The following is a 25,894-nucleotide window of genomic DNA, read 5'->3' on the forward strand; positions in this document are numbered from 1 at the left end:
CAAGCTATTAAACTGGGAAGGTTTGGGAGTAAGGATCGGCGGTGAATACCTCAGCAACCTTCGGTTTGCCGATGACATTGTTCTATTCAGCAGCACTGCAAACGAGCTACAACAAATGATTGAGGACCTTAACAGAGAGTGTGTAAGAGTGAGGCTGAAGATTAATATGCAGAAGAACAAAGATAATGATGAATAACCGGGCAAGGGAACAAAAATTCAGGATCACCAGTCATCCTCTAGAGTCTCTGTGGGACTATGTTTACCTAGGTCAACTAATTACAGGGAACCTTGACCATGAGAAGGAAATTCACAGAAGAATAAAAATGGGTTGGATTGCATACAGCAAACGTCATGAGCTCCTGACTGGAAGCTTACCGTTATCATTGAAAAGGAAAGTATACAATCGGTGCATTTTCCTAGTGCTGACATATGGGGCAGGGACTTGGAGACTGACAAAGAAACTTGAGAACAAATTAAGGACTGCGCAATGAGCGATGGAATGAAGAATGCTAGGCATAACTTTAAGAGACAGAAGGAGAGTGGTTTGGGTCAGCGAGCAAACGGGTATAAATGACATTCTAATTGACATGAAGAGAAAAAAATTATGTTGGGCAGGTCATGTAGTGTGCAGGTTAATAACCGTTGGACCATTAGGGTGACGGAATGGGTACCAAGAGCAGGGAAGCGCAGTAGAGGACGACAGAAGACTAGGTGGTGCAACGAAATTAGGAAAAATTTGCAGGTGCTGGTTGGAATAGGCTGGCGCAGGACAGGGGTAATTGGAGATTGCGGGAGAGGCCTTCGTCCTGTAGTGGACATAATATAAGCTGGTGATGATGGTGTCAGGCACATTAACATTACAGCAGAAGGGATAGCAAAACTAATCTCAAATCTCAAAGTATCATTTTCCACAGGCATAGATAACATCAATTCCAAAATACTAAAGATTATGTTGTCCATCTCTAGCCAAATTGTGTGCATCATTTTCATGCAATCATTATCATTAGGACTGATCTCGAGTGACTGGAAGGTTGGCAAAATAGTTCCCGTGCTCAAAAGTGGTAACAAGAATTAGTCTGAAAATTACTGACCTATCTCACTAACCTGCATCTATTGCAAATTGCTGAAACAGTCTAACAACTTCTTCTATAATAATCAGCATGGGTTTAGAAAATCATTTTTGTGCGACACAGCTATTGGAATTTACATCCGACTTGCATTTTAACAAGGATAATAAAATTCAAACAGTTTTTATCTTTCTAGACTACTCTAAAGCACCCAATTGTGTTGTTCACTCTCAGCTCATTTCAGTATTGTCTGCTCTTGACTTGGCTCACAAATGGCTCTTCACTTTGAACTTTTTTGACATTTCATAGCCACCTAACAGTAACAAATTCTCCTTCTTCTTCTCTTCTTGATGTGACTTCTGGCGTGCCACAAGGCAGTGTTTCTGGTCCACTGCTTTTTCTAATTTACAACAATGACTTACCCTCTAACATTTCCTCCTGCATGCAACTATTTGCCGACAATTGCATTACATATAGAGCTGATGAGCTGTATCGCATATGGAGCTGATACATAAAGTCCTGATGACCACATCTGCCTTCAGTATGATTCCATTCCTGATGTTGTGATTGGCTAATGACCCTCAACTCGTCAGAGTGCGAAATAGTTTTTCTCATAAACTGTCAAATTCAAACTTTTACCACTCAATAAACAACTCAGCAGTGGCTTGGGCGCAGTCATATATTATAAGTACTTGGGCTTAGATCTCACGTCTAATCTTTCATGGAAAACCCATATCATTAGCAAATGTGCTAAGGCATCACAAACACTATGTTTATTTATGTCAAAACCTACATCACTCACCTCCTAGCACATGCAAATTAGCTTATGTAACCTTCGTCCGTCTGTAGGTTGAATTTGCCTCATCGATCTGGTCATCTCATCAAGATTAGCTCATTTCAATGTTCGCACTACAAAACAGAGCCACCAGATTCATTTCACCCAACTACGACCGGTACTCTGGTGTCACTTGAACTAAAGCAGGCTTGTCCCTTCAAGCATTATGTACCTGTAGAACAATCACCCTGTTATGCCTGATATGCAAATACTACATTCGCGACACAACACAACACAAACTGCCCCTTGTAACCCCAGTACGTACTTCTAGACATCTTCATAATCATCTCAGCATCAAGCGAATGTATGGTAGAACCAAAGCTTTTAATTCCTCAGAGTTGCCGCAAGCCATTGCACTCTGGAATTATCTTCCTGATAGCCTTAGCTCCATCACTAACCACTGAACATTCCCTGAGAAGTTGTAAACTTACTTTATGTAAAATTGTGTGTTAAGTATTGTAGACAATTTTTATAGTCATAAACAGCATTAATTTGTTCTGGTTTCCCATCACTCAATGTTTCTATTGGCACCTGCGATGTATTTATTGTACTGGAGAAGAACAAGCAGCAGGCACTGCTTTGAGAAAGACGACGACGACGTGTGATTGGAAGCCTTGTGCCTATGTTACCGAAGCTCTGTGTCCTCTCGCTACGTGCTCTGCTATCCGTGCTGGGCTCTTCCCAAACCTGGAACTCTGTAGCCGGACGGTCTTTACTGTTTCTGCCATGCCTCACGACGCCGCGCAGCCCGATCCTCCCCTGGCATCGCCTGTCATCTGCTCCGGTGCTCTACACCAACGAGATCCTCCGGTCTTCAGCGGCAACGACGACCTTGGCGTGGAGGATTGGCTCTTGTCATACGATCGCGTGAGTGCGCATAACAAGTGGAATGACAAAGCTAAACTGACTAACGTCATCTTCTATCTTTCTGGAGTCACTAATCTTTGGTTCCGGAATCATGAATCCAACCTTTCCACCTGGACAGCACTTACCCATTGTTTCAAAGAAGTCTTCGGTCACCCTGCTGTGCGCAAGCTTCGCACAGAACAACGCTTGCGTGGTCGCGCTCAGCAAAAGGGTGAAAACTTCACCAGCTACATTGAAGACGTAGTTGACCTTTGCCGGCGCATTAATCCCGCCATGCCCGACTCTGAAAAGATAAGGAATGTCATGAAGGGCATAGAGGATGAAGCCTTCCAAATGCTTTTGGCGAAAAATCCTCAAACGATTAACGAGGTCATTACACTGTGCCAGAGCTATGATGAGCTCCGCAAACAACGCCTTACCACGCACCGAGCTGCCGCGTTGGACGACATTGTTTCGGCTTTAACTGACAGTTCCAGTGCTGCTCCCACCCACTCTTCGTTCCTCGACCAAATCAAGCAATTCATTCGCGAAGAAGTGGCACGGCAACTGTCACTGCTGCCTGCTACCCAGTCGTCTGAGTCTTCTTTGTCCCCGGAACTGCGACACGTCATCCATGAACAACTCAGCGACGCGCTACCTCTCGCTAATCAGCCACCTTCAGCGACGGTTCCGCTCACGTACGCTGCCGTCGTTGCCAGGCCAAGACCTCCGTCTGAAGTTGCGCATTACACGCCCACAAGCGGCTTCTACGCCTAGCCTTCTGCAGCTGCGAACTACTTGCCCAGAAGTGGCTTCTGCGCGCCTCCACAGCCCCTATGCCCAGCTCCGACCAGTGCACCGCTACCTAGGCCCCCTGTTGATAATCTGTGGTGTACCCAATACAACCGGCCGATTTGCTTCGCGTGTGGCTTTGCTGGCCACGTGGCACGGTTCTGCCGCCGGCGAGGTTGGTATCCTCCCGATGCTGCGAGACTTCGAGGGGATGCTCCTGACTCCCAGTCCCGCTATTCACCACCAATTCCGCACTTCGCTCCTTCATCTCCTGCTACCCAAAGCTTCAACACTCGTCGGTCTCCATCTCCCTGTCGACGTTCCCTGTCCCCCATCGTCCACTGCCCTCCAACTGTAAAGGACAACTAAAAGGCGCAATTCCGTAGGCAAGAACTGCGATCTCTTCGAACTGCTCAAGCCCTCGTTTATTTCCTACGAACGTCATTGAAGTTTTTGCCGAAGGTATCGCCGTTCACGCGCTTGTCGACACAGGTGCCACAGTGTCCGTGATTGCCGACCAGCTTCGCCATATGCTCCGAAAAGTCGCGACGCCGTTTTCTGCCATTCCGCTACGCACAGCAAGCGCTGAGCCAATTGAGCCCTTAGGAACATGTACCGTCCGTGTCTCCTTACAAGACAGTGTATACCACATTGAATTTGTTGTTCTTCCTCGCTGCTCTCATGCCATCATTCTAGGATGGGACTTCCTCTCATCTCATCACGCTATTATTGATTGTGCCCGTGCAGAACTTGCACTGACTCCATTTTGCGGCAGTCTTTCTGAAGATTTGCCTCCAGCTTCTGCTCGAGTGTTCGTCGCCACCACCACTGAGATCCCTTCTTTCTCTTCCACCCTTGTACCCGTTTCCTGTGCTGCTTTCTACAATTCCACAGTTCTTTTCACGCCATCTCAACTTGCTGCACGCCGTCATCCCTTCTTGCTTCTCTTTGCCCTCCTTCACTTTCGCCAGGGCTCCAGCGCACTTTACGTTTTGAATCTGTTTTTGTGTCCATCAAGCTTACATCATGGCGAGTGGCTCGGTTTTGCAGATGAATTCCACACGAGCTCTGTCTACGATGTGCCTGATGACTCGACTTCTCTTCACGTTGACTCCATGACTCTCCCTGTCTCTGCGCCTCCGCCTGCATGTAATCGAGAGTTTGCTCCGTCTACCGATCCCAACCTCACTCCGAATGAGCGCACGGAGATCCTCGACCTCCTTAACCGATTTCGAATTTCTTTCGACCTCCAGAAACAATGTTTGGGCCGTACCTCCACAGTCGTTCATCATATCGACACCGGCAGCCACGCGCCGCTGCGCCAATGTCCATATCGTGTGTCCGCGACGGAGTGCCGTGTCATCGATGAGCACATAGGAGACATGCTCTGACGCGGCGTGATACAGCCATCATACAGTCCTTGGGCTTCTCCAGTAGTGCTGGTCAAAAAGAAAGATGGGACATGTCGTTTTTGTGCGGACTAGCGACGACTCAACAAGATAACCCGGAAAGATGTCTGCCCTCTTCTCCGTATCGACGACACACTGGACTGCCTCCAAGGCGCTGAATTCTTTTCGTCCTTAGACTTACGATCCGGTTATTGGCAGGTCCCGGTGGCTGATGCAGACCATCCGAAAACGGCATTTGTTACGCCTGACGGCTTATGTGAATTTACCGTGATGCCCTTTGGCCTCTGTAATGCGCCTGCAACTTTTGAAAGAATGATGGATAACATCCTCGGGGGCCTCAAATGGCAGACATGCCTTTGTTATCTCAATGACATTGTCATCTTTTCCCCGGACTTTTCTTCTCACCTGTTCCGACTCAAACGCGTGCTCACTTGCCTTGCTGATGCTGGACTCCAGCTCAACTTGAAGAAGTGTCGCTTCGCCGCCCGACAGCTAATCATCCTTGGCCACGTTGTTTCGAAAGATGGTGTGCTACCAGATCCAACCAAACATCAAGCCGTTGCTGAATTTCCACGACCTAAAACCATAAAAGAACTGCGCAGCTTCATCGGATTATGCTCCTATTTTCGTTGTTTCATCCGCAACTTCGCCACCATAATAGCGCCTTTGACACAGCTTCTCGCGGGTATACACGACCTCTTGATTTAGTCGCCAGTTTGCGATGCCGCATTCACGACGCTGCGCCGTCTTCTAACCTCACCCCCCATACTTCGACATTTTGACCTCAGCGCACCCGGATGCCAGTGGCATCGGCATTGGCGCTGTTCTTGCACAACGAAAGACTGGCTTCGGTGAATACGTTGTTGCCTTTGCTAGCCGTGCACTCACGAAAGCAGAAGCTAACTATTCCGTTACAGAAAAAGAATGCCTGGCTATCATGGGGGCCATAACTGAGTTTCGTCCTTACCTCTACGGCCGCCTGTTCGACGTCATCACGGACCACCATGCACTCTGCTGGCTGTCGTCCTTGAAAGATCCTTCAGGTCGCCTCGCTCGTTGGGCGCTTTGCCTCCAAGAGTATGATAGTCGAGTGCTGTACCGCTCAGGCCGTAAACATTCGGACACGGATGCCTTGTCTTGCTACCCAGTGTCAGGCCAGCCCAATTATCAGAAAGTACGAATATGCGAGTCCTCCCTCACTGCCACGCATATGCTTTCGGAGCAGCAGAAGGATCCATGGATTGTTGCTATGCTGGCTTTTCTGTCAGACCCATCAGTGCGTTCTACTGGCTGTTCATTGCGTTGCCAAGCACACCACTTCGCTGTTCGTGACAGGCTCCTGTACTGCCGTAAATACCTTTCGGACGGGCGCAAATGGTTACTCGTGGTTCCTCGGCATCTACGTTTGGACATATGTGCATCGTTTCACGATGACCCGCAATGCGCACATGCAGGAGTACTAAAAACATACGCGTGCCTGCGAATTCGTTATTACTGGCGCGGCATGTACCGATTCGTCCGCCAATATGTCCACTTCTGCCTCGCTTGCCAAAGCCGCAAGAATATCCCTCATGCCTTAGCTGCTCCACTCCGACCATTGCCTTGTCCAGGACGGGCCTTTGACCAGGTCGGAGTTGATCTTTATGGGCCCCTTTCGAGTACTTCAGATGGCAACCGCTGGGTGATAGTGGCGATACACCATCTCACACGCTACGCCAAAACTTCGCCATGGAGCCCCAAGAGAGTTGCTGAGCGACAGAGGCCGCGTCTTTTTGTCTGATGTTATAGAATCCCTGCTCAAGGAATGCAATGTAATTCACCGTACTACTACTGCATACCACCCGAAAACTAATGGCATGACTGAGCGCTTTAACCGCACTCTTGGCGATATGTTAGCCATGTACGTCGCATCTGACCAAACCAATCGGGACCGAATTCTACCCTTCGTGACGTACGCTTATAATACCGCCACGCAGACCACTACAGGATTTTCCCCGTTCTTTCTTCTTTACGGACGTGAGCCTTCTTGCGCAATGGACACCATCATTCCGCATCACCCTGACACAACGGAGGCTACTACCCTGTCCAAAGCTGCTGCACACACGGAAGAGTGCCGAATGCTCGCCTGCACATTTACTTTGGAAGATCAGCAGCGACAGAAGCACCTTTGGGATATTCCCTCCTCTCCGGCACCCTATGCCCCTGACTCACTAGTCTGGCTTTGGGTTCCCGCTACCAGCCCTGGACTTTCACCCAAGCTTGTTTCCAAGTGCCAGGGTCCCTACCGTGTCATCAGTCAAACGTTCCCTGTGAACTATTTGGTAGAACCCCTTGAGCCGCCTTCCGATAAGCGCCGCCAAGGGCGCGAAATCGTGCACGTTCAGCGGCTCAAGCCGTACTTTGATCCACCTGTGTTATCTTGCCCGTAGGTCGCCGAGACGGCTCCTCTTCTCCGGCAAGGTAATTGTACTGGAGAAGAATGAGCAGCAGGCACTACTTCGAGAAAGACGACGACGTGTGATTGGAAGCCTTGTGCCTGTGTTACCGAAGCTCTGTGTCCTCTCGCTACATGCCCTGCTATCCGACTGTTTAATCAATTGAACTATAACACCTCTTGACATTATAAATAAATAAATAAATAAAAGAAATGTGCCTGTGAAAATACTTAGATGCAATAGCTGTCACATTTTTGTGCAACATTTGGCATTGGATGGTCACATAGACATACTCTAGCACTTGTGGCAAAGGGTTCTGTCATGTCAGTAGCCTGTAGTAGCCAGGACACTTGAATAGAGTTTCTAATTGCACTAATTGGTGCATCTTTTACATAATTTAACCCGAAGCAAACAATCACAATGCATATACGAGTATTGGATGCTTACTGACCATGCAACACATACCCCAAATCTATCGCAACCTCCATGCCAGCTGAAAATGTTTCCTGTTTATTCCTTCTCTAGCATTCATTGCAACAGTGCTTTAATTAAAGTGACCTTGAAACACTTTTGCAGCAAATCATAGAATGATCTCACTATTAAAGTACATCGTCCCACGAATCTCATGCCACTAAAATTTTTCAAGTAGTACTTCAACTATAAGTGAAGTTATCACACCGATACCTGGCTTTTTCTCTCATTTCATCTCCACTAGCGTGCTGGAAGCTACGCAGCAGAGAAGCTAAAAGGGCAAAGCCTCGGTTAAAGTGTCGCAGGGGTGAAAGGGATGGTCGCGGCACCCCCTGTCAACTACGGTAGCCTAGGCTATGCAACACGTCGCTGCCATCTTGGAGGCCACGCACAGCAGGCATAGCTACACGCAGTTTCAGTTTCAGTTTATTTCTTTAATAAGGAGGAGCCGTACATGTTTACATAAGTATACAGAAGGAGGTCCCAGAGCATGTGGCTGAAAGGGGACCTCCTGTCAGAAAATATATACATTAAAGGAAATACAAGGCATAAAACAGCAATACAGTAGTCACTATGAGGAAGATTATTCGAAGTATAAGTACAAACTGTAAAGTAATATAAAGTCAATAGCTAGTCGTACAATTAAAACAGTAGTTTAGGACATTCGCAACATAACAAACCAAAATACTTATAAAGGCTATAAATGAGAGAAAAAGAAAACCAAAGAAAAAAAGAAAAAAAAGAATGGCAAGGAAATGAGCAGGAGTGAGGTGAATAGCTTAGATATGTGGATTATTTTGGCTATCTAGTAGAAAAGTGAATGTTTTCTTGAAGGAACTCAAAGACGAAGAGTGCTTGACATTTAATGGGAGGCTGTTCCAAGGGGATAATGCTGCGAAATATCCAGATTGTTTTCCGTAATTAGTATGTATTAGTGGCAATAAGAAATTGTTGTTAGCTGCAAACCTTGTGCGGTTCAAGTTAACCAAAGTAGCCGCAGAAAATATATTTACTGAAGAAGGATTACGTATTACCTTAAATAACGTTATGGCTAATTTATATTTAACAATATTTTTTACTGAAAGTATTCTGTGGTTGAAAAGCATATCAGAAGCACTGCAGTTGTATGAGATGAATGACAATATCCGGATGGCTTGATTCTGCAAATGCTGTAGTGGTGCTATATGAGTTGGATGTGTGTTACCCCATGCTGTAATGCAATAATTAAGATGGCTGTGAATAAAAGAATAATACAAGGTCAGCAATGTTGGTTTGCTAAAATAATATCTAGATTTAAGTAAAATTCTAATTGCACTAATTGAAATGAATTGAAATGAATTGAAATGAAAGATGAAATGACTTAGTCTGTCTTTTTGACATTGTAGACATATATTTCTCATTTATTTGACTCAAAATTAGCAATTATGTATTACTGAGGATGTTCTTACGATCCCGAAATCGGCCAATAGCTTTGGTGGACCAACTGCTTTTAATGACGACATTGTGGGTGCAAGAGCAAGCAACTGTTCTCTGTCAAAGCACTTGTTGGGCTGGTTGGTGTTTGCTTGCCGACATAACGTAGTGCAAAGGCACAATTACAAAGATTGTGTGTTCTGTGTCTCTTCTTTGTAATTGTGCCTTTGCACTACATTATGTCGGTAAGTCTGTTCTCTGCTTTTTGCACAAGATTGTGAATTCTCTGTTACATGCAGTGCAATAATATTTTGCTCACATATTCACAGAAGTCTCGTTAACAGATCGGCACTGTTTCTTTACTATGTTCAGAAAGTTTGGCGCTCCTTTAAAGGGGCCCTGAACCACCTCTCGGGCTTGGTGAAATAACATAGTCTGCTGGTAGCATATGCTGCTGTGAACATTTCAGCCAAGTTTCGCTGTTGTGCGTGGTGCGGGGAGCTCGCAAGTGAATCGCTAAGTCGCCTTTCTCTCAAGCGCTCTCTTTTCAACTGAAGGCCCTGTCCTCACTCTCTTCTGGACGCACTATTTCGTCATCAGACGCATTATTTTTTCATTCTCTTTGCTGGCTGCTATTGGCCGATAGCTGACATCAAGCTGCGGTCAGCTACGTGGCATAGATACCGCCATAAAAGCTAGGTCCTTAAAAATCAGTTGTCACTCTCTTTAAGGTATTGCACTTCAGAATTGTATAACAACTTGAAAATGTCACTACATGTGCATCCTCTTTCTTTTGAACTAAATACACGTCCGCATGCTTCAGCATCTTCACTGTTGCCTGAAATCCACAATTGAAGTTGTGGCCTGCATTCGCAAGCAGATACATGCGCACTGTTTTTGTTTAATTACAGGGTATACCTAGTTGTTGCAGTGGATTTATTACACTAGCAACATTTTGATTACACTACGTGCTAATAATGTCTTGACGGGAATGACCTGACCACATAGGATAAGCTGCCACGTGTAAAAAGGGTGTAGGTGTGCACAAGTGCTTTAGAGTGTTGAGTGCTTTGGTGAGTTCTTGTGGCCTTTGTCCAGGTGGGGCAGCGGCACGGGCAGGTGTTCACCAGGGTGACCGTATTATCAAGGTCAACGGAACATTGGTGACACAATCTAACCACCAGGATGTGGTGCACCTGATCAAGTCGGGGGCCCATGTGGCACTCACCCTGCTCGGACCGCCACCCTCTGGTGGAGGTAGTGGGGGTGCTGGTGGTGGTGAACGGCCCAACAACAACACTGGTGGTGGAACCACCAGCACAGCACCTGCAGCCTCGCCACCCAGCCACCAGCCGCTGGCTTCGAAGCAATCTTCGGAACGTATCACTGGGCCCCAGCCAGTAGATGTATGTCCTTATTTTTCTCCTTTGTTCATGTGGCTGCTAGTGGCCACAAGATTGAACTTTAGGTGGCAGCACTGTTGCCGTGTTAGTATAGATAGGTGGTTTGTGGCATGCATTGAAATTTGCGCAGTCGCCCTTCACTGCTGGCAATTTCAGCAGATTGTACCCTATTTACGCACATAATGACAGCACTTTCTTCTTTTTTTTTTATGGATGCAAATTTAGGGGTGCGAGCATCATCTTCAGCCTATTTTATATCCACTGCAGAACGAAGGCCTCTCCCTGCGATCTCCAGTTACCCCTGTCCTGTGCCAACCAATTATTAGGCGGGGTAAATTTTCTGCTAGAAACAATTCTTTTTTTTTTTTTTTCCATCCCACATTTGCTGCAGGATTACAACAGGTCAACAAGCAGGTGGCTGCTGCTATTGAGTTTCATACAATAATTACTCGAGGGAACTCTGGCCCTAGTGTCTACGGAGCTGCAATGGGAGCGGTTGTACCTGCTGGGAATTATGGGAAGCACCTGGATCTGCCTTAACTTCATCCTTCTCGCTTCGAAAGGCTTTCCGACTTTGTAAACTGATTTTCAGCAATGTACTGCGTAATAAATAATTTAATAAACATTCTTAAAATTGTCCGACGGCAGGACTTGAACACAGGACCTCTACCACAGAGGCCTGATATTGAGACCATTAAGCCACGGACACATGCGTTGACAAGCGACGTGAAACGCCTTTATGAATTTATTGTGGGCATGCCAGTGTCTTGAGACGCTTGGCGTGTTTCAATTTGGCCTCCTCGACAAGCTGAATCATTGCATTTAGTAGCGTTGGTGTGTGCTCGCAGTGTGTTCTGTACTTCGAAATGCATAGATCGCTATGAAATTTACGACACTGAAGAAATATAAAGCGTAATAAACAAAGCCACAAGAACGCCTGAATCCACAAGCACGGAGATCAGACAAATCCACGCGCTTCCCATCATTCCCATGGTAGGTCAACGACTGCAGCACCAGAGTTCCCTCTAGTATATTGTAGGAAACTCTATGGCTGGCGCTGTAACAATGCGGGACACAAAAACAAAAATGGCAGCTGGCAGAGCAAGCCGGATGTGCCGAATGCGATTTTTTTTCTTGTGAGTACATTACGTGCATTGAAACAGTTTCTTCCATATCTGTAATGAATAATATCATTAATATCGGCAAGTTTGTGGCAATAACGTAGCCATGTCCACTTTGATGAGACAGAAACAGAGCTGGGCGTGCTCAGCTGCCAGTGACAAACACATGGTGGGCTTGCTGCGAAAACTGCGGCATTTGTCTTCACTACCATCCTAATATGGCATGTTTCTGCTAAACCCGCCGTGGTTGCTCAGTGGCTATGGTGTTGGGCTGCTGAGCACGAGGTCGCGGGATCGAATCCCGGCCACGGCGGCCGCATTTTGATGGGGGCGAAATGCGAAAACACCCGTGTGCTTAGATTTAGGTGCACATTAAAGAACCCCAGGTGGCCAAAATTTCCAGAGTCCTCCACTACGGCGTGCCTCATAATCAGAAAGTGGTTTTGGCACGTAAAACCCCAAATATTATTATTATGTTTCTGCTAAGGGTGGGTGAATATCTTTGCTGTGTTACAAGCATTGGCAAATGAATAGAGAACACTTCTAACATATCAATGTAAACCTGGATACTGTCATTGCTGCTCGCAATTTGTTGTGTGCCCACGAGTGCAGACGAGAGGGCGTTGTTGTTGCTGTTGACCACAATTATTACAAAGCCTACAAATAATAAAGCCAAGGCAAGTTTGGTTGTAGATTTTTTCTTTTTCTTGGGAGTGCAGAAAGTGTTGAGAGGAATGAAATGGGGCATCTGCTTAAGAATTTGTTTGGTGTGTGCAGACTGCTTGGTAGGTCTTGAAGAGTCATTCGCGTAGCATTTGACAGGTGGTAAACACGATCATCATCAGCTAGACTTGGCACACGACATATTACTGTGGCAAGTTTGGGGTGCGATCATTACGTGGGAAAGAAAAAAAATCGAATTCTGAGGTCAAAATTCAGGGGTATGATCATTACACGAGTGCGATCATTCTGCAAGTAAATATGGTACATTAGTAAAATGCACTGACTGCGGTTGACTGATAATATATTGCCCTCCAGTGCTACATTCTTGCACGAAATGCACAGAACCTTCCTGCAAACTGTCACTCAAATGGGGACTGGCTCTCAAACGCACTGTTTGTGTTTTGGCACTTCCTTGCAGCCCTCTGTGCCTCTTCCACTACTTGCATTCTGCCTTCTCACTCAATGTTGGTGTTGGGCAGCTCAGCTGATACAGCCTTTTCTGCTAATCTTGTACCGGTATAAAAAAAGAAAGAGCTTTAGTGTCCATTCTATTTCACTGCTTGTACACCTCACCTTTTTTTTTCTCCGTGTAAGTTCGAAACAATTTCCAGGTACAGTAAACAATTTCTCACCAAGCAACAGCATATTAGCGTGATCACCATGCTACTTCACATGCTCTTATTTTTATCGCAGTTACAGCAATATGCAGCGTTTAAGCAGAAAGTTGCCTTGGCATGGTTGCGTGCACGAAAGTGATGTGAACAAGTTGAAATTATTTTAAGGGCCAAAGTATTCTTCTTTCTTTCAGAAAATAATGGCCACTACTTGTATTAAGCTAACAATGCGGCACAAAAAGCACATAGTAATAGCCTCCAGGAAAACTGTTATGACGTCCTCTATCTAGCAACTGCCATTGCCACACATAATATATATTCACTTTTCTTTTGTAACAGAGAATCTAAGTACTCAAGTGACATAATTCACTTGAGAAACAAATCGACCTTTTTGAAGTGGTGTCACTACCACATAATAAAAGGACACCTCAGGCACAAGCTGATCACGTAACTAAGGCTAGTAGTGTAACTACCAAGCAACAGTCATGCAATTATAGGCCTGAGATCAAGTGTACCCCGCGATATGATATGAGTGCTAAAGATCTTTTTTTCTGCTGCTAACTAATCTTTGCACCACCTTTCATAGTATTGCAAAGTACGCGAAATCACCAACATGTTGAGACAAAAACGTCGCTGAAGTAGTGCACTCATGTCTCGCTACGACCAGTTCATTTATTTACATTTACAAAATATGGCTTTGGCTTAGCTAAGGTTAAGCCCAGGATGCGAAGCATACTGGGCTTAACCTTAGCACGACGAGAGCGCGCCGCTCTTTTATACAGCTGTTATGACGCCAGTGCCCTAGCGGGAGGAACGGGAGTTAGGCCGCAGCACCGGCTGTGCGACCGCAGGCGAGTGCAAGAGTTGAGCCTGGCTTGCAGCTGTTGTGACGTCAGTGCCCTAGCGGGAGGAGCGGGAGTTAGGCCGCAGTACCATCTGTGCGACCGCAGGCGAGCGCACGAGCTGAGACCCGGCTATGTAGCTACGCGGCCGCAAGCGAGCGCACGAGTTGAGCCTCCGCTTTTGCAGCTGTTATGACGTCATATGGTAGCTACGCGGCCGCGCGCGGCGCAGCAAGGAAGAGCGTGGTTGTGCGGCTAGTATGCTTCGCATAAAAATTATTTTTTAGTGTGCTTAAAACACAGAATAGCAAGAAAATTGAAATGATTTGTGGCCTGTGATCGTTGCAACTATCGTATATCACGCACTCGACACATGCAGTCATTAATCTTACTACAGCGCAGACTGCAGTGCCAGGCCAAATGCTTCTGCAGATGGTTGAAGAATGGATACCAGCATTTGACTGCACTGCAACCACAGAACACAGTCTGTACAGAATATGGACACTGTATGTGCACCTGTAGTAAACACGTGGCTAGCAGACGATGCACCACGCCCATCCACGCTGTGCGCGGTTCAGCCAGTGTCCACTAGGCGGTGACTCTGCTCAATGTTGCGCCCAGTAGCAGGGCTGACAAAAATGATGGTACTTATTTTACTTATTTTCAATCCTCTTGTTGAAAATGTGGCTGCACTTTTCAGTTTAAGAATGCAATGAAAGTTCGGTTGAACAAAAGTCTAGCAAAATTTTTAGTGCAACCTGCTGTGATGGCTTGGTGGCTGCGAGGATCTGCTGCTGAGCAAAAGCTTGCGGCTTCAGCTCCCAGCCACGACAGCCGCATTTCGATAGTGGTGCAGTGCAAAAACTCTTGTACTGGGCTACCCAGGTGGCCCAAAGTAATCCACAGCTGCAGCATCTCTCATGGCCCCTTAGTCACTGTGTGATGTCAAAACCCATCAGTCCACTTGTGTGCCATGGACAGAAGACATCCTCTGTGTTCCCCAGTTTAGCGAACTACATTGCATGGCTGTTAACTATCAACACCTTCTCGTGTGATAGATGTGTACTTGCAGTCTTTGCCGGAACGCATGCAGAAGCAGGCCTGGCACCTTGTCTTAGTTCCTTTGCTGGGACGTTTTATTGCGTGCTCATGGGGCACAGAGGAACACACAAGGTAGAACAGGTGTGGGCTCCTGTAATGTGACTGCTATAGCCACACCCAGTGTTATCTGTCTGATCAATATTTGTGACTGACAAATGGTAATCACTGTCTCGCATAAGTGCAATAAGTGTAACCTTAGTCTCAAATTTGTACACATGGCAGTGTTGTGGGGGCATAAAAGTTTCCTGTAGGTTTTCACATTTTGAACCCTTGTCATCTGCTATAGATGTGGTGTAGATGTGGAGTAAAAGAGTTAACGTGTAGAATAATGTGTTCTCTATTCCATGCACTTTTAAAGTTTGTACCGTTGTGCGACTCGATAATGAGATTTTTGCAACTTGTCTCAGTTAATATTTCTTGTGTGTGAAAATAAAATGTGTGTTGGAAAAGTAGTCTAAAAAGTAATCTGACAAAGGTGGCATTTCTTGCAGCCTGAGAAGCAACAGCAATGCACAAACATATCGTACCTGACAATCAAGAAGATGTTGGAGAAGGAGCAGGCTTATCTGGTGGTGAGTGCTGTACTTGCTCCTTGCAGAATCTGCAATACTGTGATAGCTGTGGCAGTATGCTTGTAGCTTGGGTTGCAGGCTTGTAATGTAGCCACGACGGATGCTCTAATATGTATGCAAAACACTAAGATTCTTGTGCACTTAGATTTTGGGGGCACATTCAAAAATCCTGGGCAATAAACAATAATCCGGAGCCATCCACTGTGGCACCTCTCATAGCCTTCACCTTAGAGCGCAGACCTGGACAAGGGTCTTGAAAATAAATGTTTCTCTCTCTCATAGCCCATTGGGCAGCTTTGAGATGGACAACCCTATTCATAAATCAGAATTTTGGCAGTGCTAAGACTGCAAACTTGATTGCAAAGATTCTTTTTGGTGAAAGAACAGTAACAATAAGGTGTTCGTCTATAGTGTTACAGCTAGTTATGATCCAGCTGCCTGCCAGCTTTGGGTGGGCTAGCTAATCGATCTCATCCCTGCCAGATGCTTGTGCAGCGCTGACAGGCAAGCATGTACAAAGCTGGTAGCTGGTTAGGCTACAAGTAGTAACTGTAATTTGGTACCAATATGCTAAATTATTTTTCTTGTAGTGCATTGCTATGTATACCTTTGAGTGACCATGTTGAATGAAATTTCCCATCAGAAAGGGCTTTCTGTCCTGCTTTTGTTATATACAAGGAATGTTAAAATGAGGATTGGGGAAAGCTTAGAACTGTTTGCTCAAAAAGAACTCTTAAGAAGACATTTTACGCAAGTATATGTCTAATGGTGAATTCCAATAGCAGATGCGGAGCACTTCAGCCAGTAGTTTTTCTGCTCTTTGCAGAGCAAGTCTATTACATTGCGAGATTGAGAGTGTCTCCCGTATCTTTAATTGCCGGATTGGAAGCAGCTTCGCCACTACATCCACTCCGGTCTAGTCTTTGTGGAGTAGAGGACGCACTACTCCACAAAAAATGATGGAGCCGACCGGAAGTTGCTTGATGTCAGCCCACCCACAGCCAACAAGGCCAACATACCACTATGGTGCGAGTACCCGTGAACTTGAATCACGGTCTCTCGGAAGAAATGAGTGGTGCTTCGCATCGTCAAATTGCGCTTTTACTGCTTATGGGGAGCGATGATTGATCTAGCTCAATTTCCGAATCGACCAGTGGCGACTCATGCGACGAAGAAGCTTTGGAAGCTAGTGCATTCAAGCAAGACATCATGTATTCCCTGCCGGCCTAGAGACCGAAAGTTGCGCATTTCGTCGACTATTTCATTCACCATTACTCGGATGAAGAGGTAACAACAAATCCTTTTCGAAAGTTCACACTTTTAACGACCTTTACATTTCTTGATGAAATGCAGTTCTGAAGGCACTTCAGGCTGTCTCGATGTGTTGCCACAGAGCTGATCGCAGGCTTTGCTGCGTCTCCCATCTTTCTGACAAACAATCATGGCGGACGGCAGACGAGAGAAGCAGACTTTCATGCAGTGTGGCTTCTATTAGAGTGCGGGAGGCTGGAAAGAAACACAAAACTTCTAAACACAACGTGTGCGCGAGTTTAAGCCGAAAATGATGAAAAAATGCGAGGAATGCTGGGCGTTTCCTGAAGCGGATGTGCGCGAGCGCCCCCTGCCACTTGCCCTGGCGGGAGTGCCTGTGTTTCAATCGCAGATTTCATTCTGTGGCACTCGGCTGTAGTGTAGTCCTTTGGCGCAGAGTTCATTGGCCACTCCGAATCTGCCATTGGAATCCACTATAAATAATGTGACACATATTGCACGGATTGTAAACATTGTCATTCAAATTATCACCACTGCCTGGTACTTACAGAAAATATGAGCCAAATGGGCCAATGCCTTTTAAGAAAGGCTGCAGGAGGGTGAGCTAACATGAAGAAAACAATCATAGGGAGTCTTGCCACTTGTTGCAAGTGTACTGATTGTCGTCTAATAGGAGTTTCAGATGAATGTGACTCTTCCAGAAAAATTGTTGGCTGATCTCTGCTCAAATTTTGCACAAAGGTACTATTTTGCATGAACTTAGTTTATTACCTTGTTTGCATGCATTTATTACCGGTTGAAGTTGAATCTGAAATGAATGTCGACAGTAGCGATACCTCTAAAAGATCCTCAATTATCTTCAGCTTCACTGGACCGTTTGTCATGGCTACAGCGAAAGCATGGTGTTCACCATAGCTACAATAGATTGCAGCCCCATTTCATTACAGTAGAATAAACATGTCTTAAGTGGGGTTGTCGCAGACAACACCCACTTTGAAATTCTTGTTGACAAAACAGTTATGCAAGGCCCCAAATGGAGTATTAAGCTAAACTTCATGCAAGATGGTACTGCTGTGCAAAATGTGAGCTGAGATAGGGCAGTCATCTAGCAATAAGATTGATACATGTACACCTGGTGCTCCTCTTTATGCAGCACTTAGTAGATGCTGACTCCTCCAGAAATCAGTGTACCGTAATTAAAACAAAAACGCTAAGAAATGCTCACAGGGCAATTACCTGATAGAATGCTGCAATATTCTTATCAATATCAAGTTCAGTTATTTAACAAAACGTGAATCTTCTGCATCTGCTTGACCTGAAACACTGACAAGAACATTTGTGTTTTGGTTGTTTCGTATTTGGCATTGTCTTGTGTGTGTGTGTCTTGAAGCATGTTTTTACTGTGATTAAAAAGACATGTGACAATTGCCGAGTCAGCGCTGTGTGTGCTTGCTTTCTGCCCTTGTCTTGAGTGTTGAATAATGATGGAGGAAACATCGCCAACTTTTGTCAAGAAATTAAATCACTTGCCATACTCTGCAGTCTTGCAGCTACCACATTTTTGTTGCACTTGCATTTCCCGTTCTGTCTCAGCAACTGCTGCAGGATTATGGCAAAACATCATCAGAGAAAAGCCATACAGAGATGCAGAGTGCCCGCAAACGCATTTCTCACCTGGAGAACCAGCTGTTGGCCCTCAAGGGCTCCAACTCTGGTCAGGAGGTCACCGGTGCCAGTTCACGTCCGCGCCCGGGTATAGAAGCGCGTCGGAGCACGGAAGGCCCCGAGGGGCTACGCTCGAGTTCCTTCCATGTTGCACCTCACCCGACGACAGGGCGCCCTCGGTCGGGACCACTGGCAAGCTCGGCCTCATTGGAGAACCTGTCGCATGCACTTGGACCCAGCCCATGGGTGAGCGTTCTTGATAATTTCATCACAGTTGAGAATTATGGTTACTCATTTGAAAGCCATGGTTAGCCCCGCTGCTTGCTCAGCTTTCTGCACGTATCTACATCTGAACATTTGCGGCAGTCAGACGAGGGCCATGACACTAAGGAGAGTATTCACAAAGGGAAAGAGGGAATCCTACGCTCATGCTTTGCGCAGCACTCAAACAGGGTTCAAAAATTTGGAGTATGCGTAAGCATTACCTTTAAAGGCACATTCACACCGAAAGCGGAGCGTCTAAGCAGCCAAGCGGATGTTCAACGCGGTGAGGCGGTGAGCGCGCGTGCCTGTTCCGACCGCACGGCTTGCCTGGCGGCCCGCGTCGCCGGAAGGCGGGGCATCTAGCATTTTCGTGGCACACATGTCGCCATCTCTTGGCACCGGTCGTCTGTCCTCAACCCGCACGCGCAGGCGTCGTCACCGCGCCACCGTTGTCTGGCCAGCCGCTCTCACTTGTGAACCACCTGCGAAGAATGATCAGCTCGGACGAAGAAGACGAAATAGTTGGCATTCTACTCGTCGCTCCGTAAGCAGCTTTTTAAGACGAGCAGCAGAAAGCTTGAAGGAAGACAACTCGCCAACGCCGCTGGTGGGTTTGCCCCGCCTTGCAAGAACGAGAGAGAATGGGTTATGCCAGTGCTTTGATTCTTGTATTCGGTGTCCTTGTATACGCTGTGTCTCTTGTCATATAGCATCGGGCAACATTTGATTGTGTCGATCAAAAGTGTAGCGTGAAATCCAGCTGTCTCAGTGGATGCCATTTTCAGTCAGCTTGTCTCCTCGAGCCCTGGTTGGCTGCGGGAAAGCGGGAAGCTCCTGCATGGCGGAAAAAATCGGTTCGAGAGTGATTGGGCTGCCCGCCTACGTACTTTGCCCGCTCGGCGAGGAGGTTTTCGCCGCTTTCCGCTTTCCGCCTGCCCGCTTTGCCCGCCTCGCCTTCGATGTGAATGCGCCTTAAGAGTGGAATGTGATAGCATTCAAAGAACTCCAGCTGCTTTTCATGCTTCCCGGCAACTGCAGCTTATGTAACCGTAACGTTTACCAGGAAATGCTTGCGGCGAAGGCAATACACGAAGGAAAGCTTTCTGGTAGAAACGCGGCCTCTTGCGTAGGTCGATCACATGTTATTGTTTCGCACTTTTAATATTTCAGTCTGAGAATAGCTAACATAAAAGATATGTGCTGTTGGTGTTCTTTTTCTTTCTTTTTTTCATTAAATCTGTTTGTAGGCTGCCGTTCTCGAAATTCTGAGGAATAACTTTGTAAAGTATGAAAGACAAGGTATGCGCAACTTTAGTGGTAGAAGAGTGGTTGGGTATGCGTGATACGAAATTTGGTTCGAAATTCTTTTTGCTGTAGCGACATCCGAAGTTAGACGCGGAACGCTGCATGCTGACGCCAGATTTTCTGCGACACGGGACCCTTAACGCTGTCGCATTAACACAGTCAGCGACCGATATTTAGGACATGCCCAATAATTGGGACGGCCAAGTGGAATCACCACGTACCCCATAGAGTCAATGTATAAGAATGTCTGGAATTTCAGACACAAGACCTTTTGCCGTTCAATTTTCTGGAATTCTTGCCATGGCTGTAGGTCCGAAACAGCATTAATAGAAGCCATCACTGCTTTCATTTGAATTATCTCACAGTGTCGAAGTGGCGCTCTCGCATGCTGGTCCACTGGCAGCCCGCACCGTGGCAATGCTACATCTATTTGTTTCGACGTTCACTTCCAAGCTTTGTGCTATTCTGTGCAGTATTTTTCCTTGAAAGAATTTGCCGCTGTCAGCAATAGTGATGACACTGCCTTTGTAATCATCACCGATTACTTCGAAGTGCATGATGCACGATTGCATGATGCCGATTTCTTAAAGTAGGGCTTTGCCGCGATACAGTGGTATTACGCACCGAAGCATACGCAATGTATTGCGGTGAAGCATATCAAAAGTGGAAAGGGGCAACTTTCATGGGCCACAGTATGTACTCCTTAATTATGCACGTGTGCACCTGCCATCTCCTGTCACAGTACGGGCATTGATACACCTAATAAGTGCACTGGCAAGCCTTCAGAGCTATTTCGGGTATGCCTGTGGTGATTTCAGCTTTGGGGACAATAAAAGGCATGCATTCATATTTTTTTGGACTGCCCAATCTTTTTCAGACATTTTCGTGGCCCCTAGAGAGTCCAGAAAAATCAGGACTGTAGGAACTGTTAAACAGGGATGTCCAAAAATATCTATGGCACACATATTCCTAGACAACCTCTATGGTACAAGCAAGCAGCAGAGTTGTGGTAAACTTGGCCGCTCTTTTACTTCTCTGTAAACAATTATTTAGTCGGGACTTTCACACGGGACCTGTGTCATGTTCAGTTGCGAAGTGCGGTGATGGTTCTCCATTTTCAGCAGAATTTCAGAGCTAGTGCCATTTGACTGTTGAAACACCTGAAAAAGTTCAGTCGATTTGGCATAAGTTTGTGATTGGCATAAGTTTGTGATAGCCAACAGTGTACTGTGGCTGTGTACCACTCAGTGCACCACTCAGCCTTGTGCATTTTGTGTGCCTTGCAGAGTGTACCAACACACTTACGACAGCGTTCGAGCCCTGAGACACTGCTGTGCACCCTTGAGGGCACCCTAGGTCCAGTTGAGGAGCCCCCTGTGGGGCCTAGTCTTGACCTGGGGCTTGTGCCTTCTTCTTGCACAGACAATCCCCCAGTGACGCCTGTTAGGGTGAGTGTGCTTCTGCCTCCTCATCATTGTAGGGATGTTGCAGCGGTGAAATCAAATAGCATGTCTACCAGACCTTGCCATGTCCTGTTGTGCATGGCACTTTAACTCTGAATATAGCAAAAAAAACTTGAAAATATTTTTTATTGTGCAAAACAGCAATGCTGCAGAAAACAAAGTTTGCACTTCCATAATGTCATGTCGAATGCTTGAAGTGCGCACTTTAGATTGTTCACATTGAAAGACTGAGAAAGGTTAGCAGACAAAGATGACATTCTCCAATCTCTTTCTGTGCAGCAGACGTGGGGAGAAAAGAAAAATTTGGTAAACTTGATGGAGCTCCGCTGTCAGCTTACCATGATATTGTTACCTTTCAAGCAATCTATCTGCAGTATGATATAATGCACATTTATTTTACTACACAATTTACTGGCCTAGAAGAGCACCTTGCATTACGTTCAAAACCATACTCTGAATATGAAATGGAATATTCTTCTTTCCCTCTTATTTCACGCTTTAAAAGCATAAGCTCAGCCACCATTCGATGCAACACTGCGGGATAGACTAGTTAAATTGGGAAGTCACTGCAGTGCAGTGCACTGACAGCACTGGCAGTAGGACGATGTGTAGAACGCTAAACTGTAATATAACTGCAATGAAAGAGGTGAACAGTCTTGCGCAGTGCTACATGAAAAATCTCATGTGTGCCGCCAACTGCAAGAATAGCCACTCCTGTCTTTTGATTCAAGCTTGTCGTTGCAGAGGGTGCTGAATGCGAAGTACCCATGAAAACTTACTTTTCCATGCAATGAATCACTAGGGCATGCAGCTTTTGTAGCCGTGTGTATCTCCTTGGTGCATGACGCTCATAGCGTGGGCGATGTTGTATATTATGCGCATATGGTGGGTATACAGTGAAACCTCGTTAAACCGTAATTGGCCGGAGCTCGGAAAAAGTATGTACTAAACGGCAGTACTGCTTAACCAAAATAGCATGAGACCGCCAACTTACCTGTCAAAAACAGAAGAGAGAGTGTGATGAAAGGGGAAAAAACATGCGGTATTTAATTTACTTCGTGCGACAAAAGTGTTATTTTCGTTTGATGCCGTGGCAGCCTAGCAGCGACGACAGCTGCCTCAAACTTACTGAAGCTGCGAGCCAGCTTTTCAACCAGACCCCTCTTCTCAGGAAAAACTCGCATTTCAGATTCCTCGTTAGTGTTGCATATTCTCCGTGCCCGAGTGTGGTAGTGTGGCAGAAGTCAGGGGCACCTTTTTATTGCGGGGTGCTGTTCTCATCACGACGATTGCATTCGTGAGGCTTTTGTAACGCACAGCTTCTGCCACTGTCGGGCCTGAATCGCCCATGCTGTCGCTTTTCGTATGATCCTTATCACTCTCGCTAGGCGACACTTCGGCAAAAGAGGAAACAATGGCGAAAAGTCGAACCTCGCAGCCGACATCTCTTTGCGGTCGCAGCAGCGCTGCCGAGCAACTTCTTCATATTCCAAATGCCACACTCTGTAGTCAACAGTAGAACCATGTCACGTGCCAATGCTGGCTTCTTCGTGTCTTCTTGGTGTCTTTTTTATCCGAGCTTTGGCATAATGCGAGTCCTCGCTCACACGACTCCACAATGCTCTCTGGGACGGCGCTGAAATGATGTTGATGTTGATGTGGCTTCATGCGCAAATGCACAGGGCGCTTGGAGGCTGTTGTTCAGATCTCTGAAGCTTGTTGTTTTGCCGGGTCGCCCGATGGGGACGAAGCACTGCCATGTTTGTGCGACGAAAAGTGGAAACGCTACTTGTTAACCGATATGTATGCAATAAGCTGGTACGGTTTATGTGAATACAAAACACATTATGTTCAATGGTTGCTGAGTCGGGGATTTGACTTTACTACTCTTAGAATGAAACTACTGTTTAAGCGGGTACGGTTTAACGAGGTTTTACTGTACTAGAATTGATTATGTCGACATAGTGGCACAGGGCAATGGATGAGTACACGTTTTGCTCGCAGCATACACTCATCAGATGGAGGGTTGAAATGCTAGAGCTATGGTTAGCAAAACGAGAACAAGATGAAAGTAGGAGCCAACGTTTCGTCAAATGGACTTGTTTTTTTCAAGGCGATATATGCTCTCCTCGGCACAGTGTATATATAGGTACCATTCTTCCAAAAGGGAGGAGAGGGTAAGGCAGGTGGGCGAGGCAATGACTGAGGGTGTGTTAGTGACAAGGGTATGGAAGTGAAAAGAAAGGTGTGCCACTGAATGTCTGTGGAGGAATGTGAGGTAGTGCTGTGTGTCAGCCGTTTGACATGTTACTGTAGGTTCCTTTCTTTGTGGAAGGGGCATGGACAACGGAAGGGGGGATTACCTGCTCTGCTGGAGGTCAGCGAACTATTATCTAATAATAAAGTAGCAGCAGAAAACGGTGCTTGTGAAAAAAAATATATATATATATATTGTCACAGTCAGTAATGTGGAAAGAAGACGACGCTGATGGTGGTCTTGGAGACGACGAAGAAGTGTTTTAGCAGGATCGATGCTCTACGCTTGTTGGCTCAGCCATTAAAAGCTACCTGTAAATAGACGAGCGCTTCTTCCTTCCCGTAACATCATTGGTGGACGTGCGGGGTAATTGAGCAAGACGGAGCTCCGCAGCGGACGTAACCTGGCCGCCATGTCTTCCGAAGGAGACAGTTCAACCGCGGCCCCGTCGTCGCCCCCGACGGTGATCCTGGCCCAGCCTCGCGACCCTGGCATGTTTTCCGGGATTGACAACGTTGACGTCGATGACTGGTTACAGAATTATGAACGGGTCAGCGCACACAACAGGTGGGATAACACGCTTATGCTGGCTAATGTAATATTCTACCTCAAGAAACCAGCACGGGTCTGGTTCGAAACACAAGAAGAAGAGATTACGAGTTGGGACCAGTGCAAACAGAAGCTTAGGGATTTGTTCGGAAAACCCTTCGGCCGCCAACGTGCTGCAAAGAAGGACCTTGGGACCCGTGTACAGACGTCCACTGAATCGTACGTGGCCTATATCCAGGACGTCCTCGCTCTTTGCCGCAAAGTAGATAACAATATGGCAGAGGCAGACAAGGTCAGCCACGTCTTAAAGGGCATCGCGGACGACGCGTTTAACCTGCTTGTTTATAAGAACATCACAACAGTCAATGAGATCATTAACGAATGTCGCCGCTTTGAAGACGCGAAGAGTAGCCGCATAGTTCAACAGTTCACGCGTCTACCTAATACCGCAGCTTCGTCGACGTGTGAAGACATTTGTTCACCGCGTGAGCCCACCTCCTCCGAGAACGTCGTCCGTATCGTTTGGCGAGAAATCGAAGCAGCGTCTCCTGCCACGCCTGTGACGCAGTGCTTTGACGATTCCCGGCCGCTTGTGTCACTCATTTAGTCGGTCATTCGCCAAGAACTTGCGAATGTAGGTCTTCCATCCATCTGCTCCGCCAGCCGTCCTGACTTTGCTTCGTCTGCTGCCTCTGCCCCTGTTCACCGGAGCCAATACGGTCCATATCCGAGCTATCGCAACCCGGCCGAATGGCGCACCCATGACGATAGACCCATCTGTTTTTACTGTGGACGTGTGGGCCACATCTCTCGCCACTGTCGAAGTTCCTGGCCAGCCCACTCACGACCAAGCTTTCCCGCCTACCGCCGCTCCCCACCGAATCCTCGCCCGCCATCACTCTCCACCGAGGTTGAAGACGCACCTTACAACGCTCGAGCCACCGCGACCAGCCGATCGCCATCACCACATAGTCGCCGCTCCCGTTCGCCCCAGCTGCGTCGCTCTCCATCCCCAGCTTACCGTCGCCGCTCTCAGACGGGAAACTAACTGGGGCAGCTCCTGGAGGTGACGCTGCTCTAGAACACCGGCCTGAAATTCCTCTGCTGACCCTGCCTACTAATCGGAACCTTCTGGACGTGGACGTGGATGGTTTGCCCGTTACAGCACTCATCGACACTGGAGCCCAAATTTCCATCATGAATGTGGAGCTTCGAACGCGCTTGAAAAAGGTACTTACTCCTGCTCCGACTCGACTGCTCTAGGTCGCCGATGGTGGAACTCCGGCTGTGCTTGGAATGTGTACTGGTCGTGTCAGTGTCGCCGGTCGCCACACGTCCATTTTGTTTAGTGTGCTTGAACGTTGCCCTCACAATGTGATCCTCGGCCTCGACTTTTTGTCCGCCCATTCTGCTCTGATTGACTGTTCTGCCGGTGTCGTACAACTTGACTTACCCCTACCTGTTCCCATTGACCT

At 46.8% G+C, this 25,894-nt stretch overlaps 1 protein-coding gene across 6 annotated transcripts in view; it reads left to right on the forward strand.

Moving 5' to 3' along the window:
* LOC135913605 (rho guanine nucleotide exchange factor 11-like) overlaps positions 1-25,894 on the forward strand; it is a 253,038-nt gene that overhangs the window by 40,374 nt on the left and 186,770 nt on the right. For all 6 annotated transcript variants that reach the window (XM_065446119.2, XM_065446121.2, XM_070537837.1 and 3 more), the window contains 4 exons: positions 10,367-10,674; positions 15,564-15,644; positions 18,510-18,827; positions 21,437-21,598. In XM_065446119.2, coding sequence (XP_065302191.2) covers positions 10,367-10,674; positions 15,564-15,644; positions 18,510-18,827; positions 21,437-21,598 — 869 coding nt within the window. The remainder of the gene's footprint in view (positions 1-10,366; positions 10,675-15,563; positions 15,645-18,509; positions 18,828-21,436; positions 21,599-25,894) is intronic.

Source organism: Dermacentor albipictus, chromosome 4 (assembly GCF_038994185.2).
Source record: "Dermacentor albipictus isolate Rhodes 1998 colony chromosome 4, USDA_Dalb.pri_finalv2, whole genome shotgun sequence".
NCBI classification, from domain to species: Eukaryota; Metazoa; Arthropoda; class Arachnida; order Ixodida; family Ixodidae; genus Dermacentor; species Dermacentor albipictus.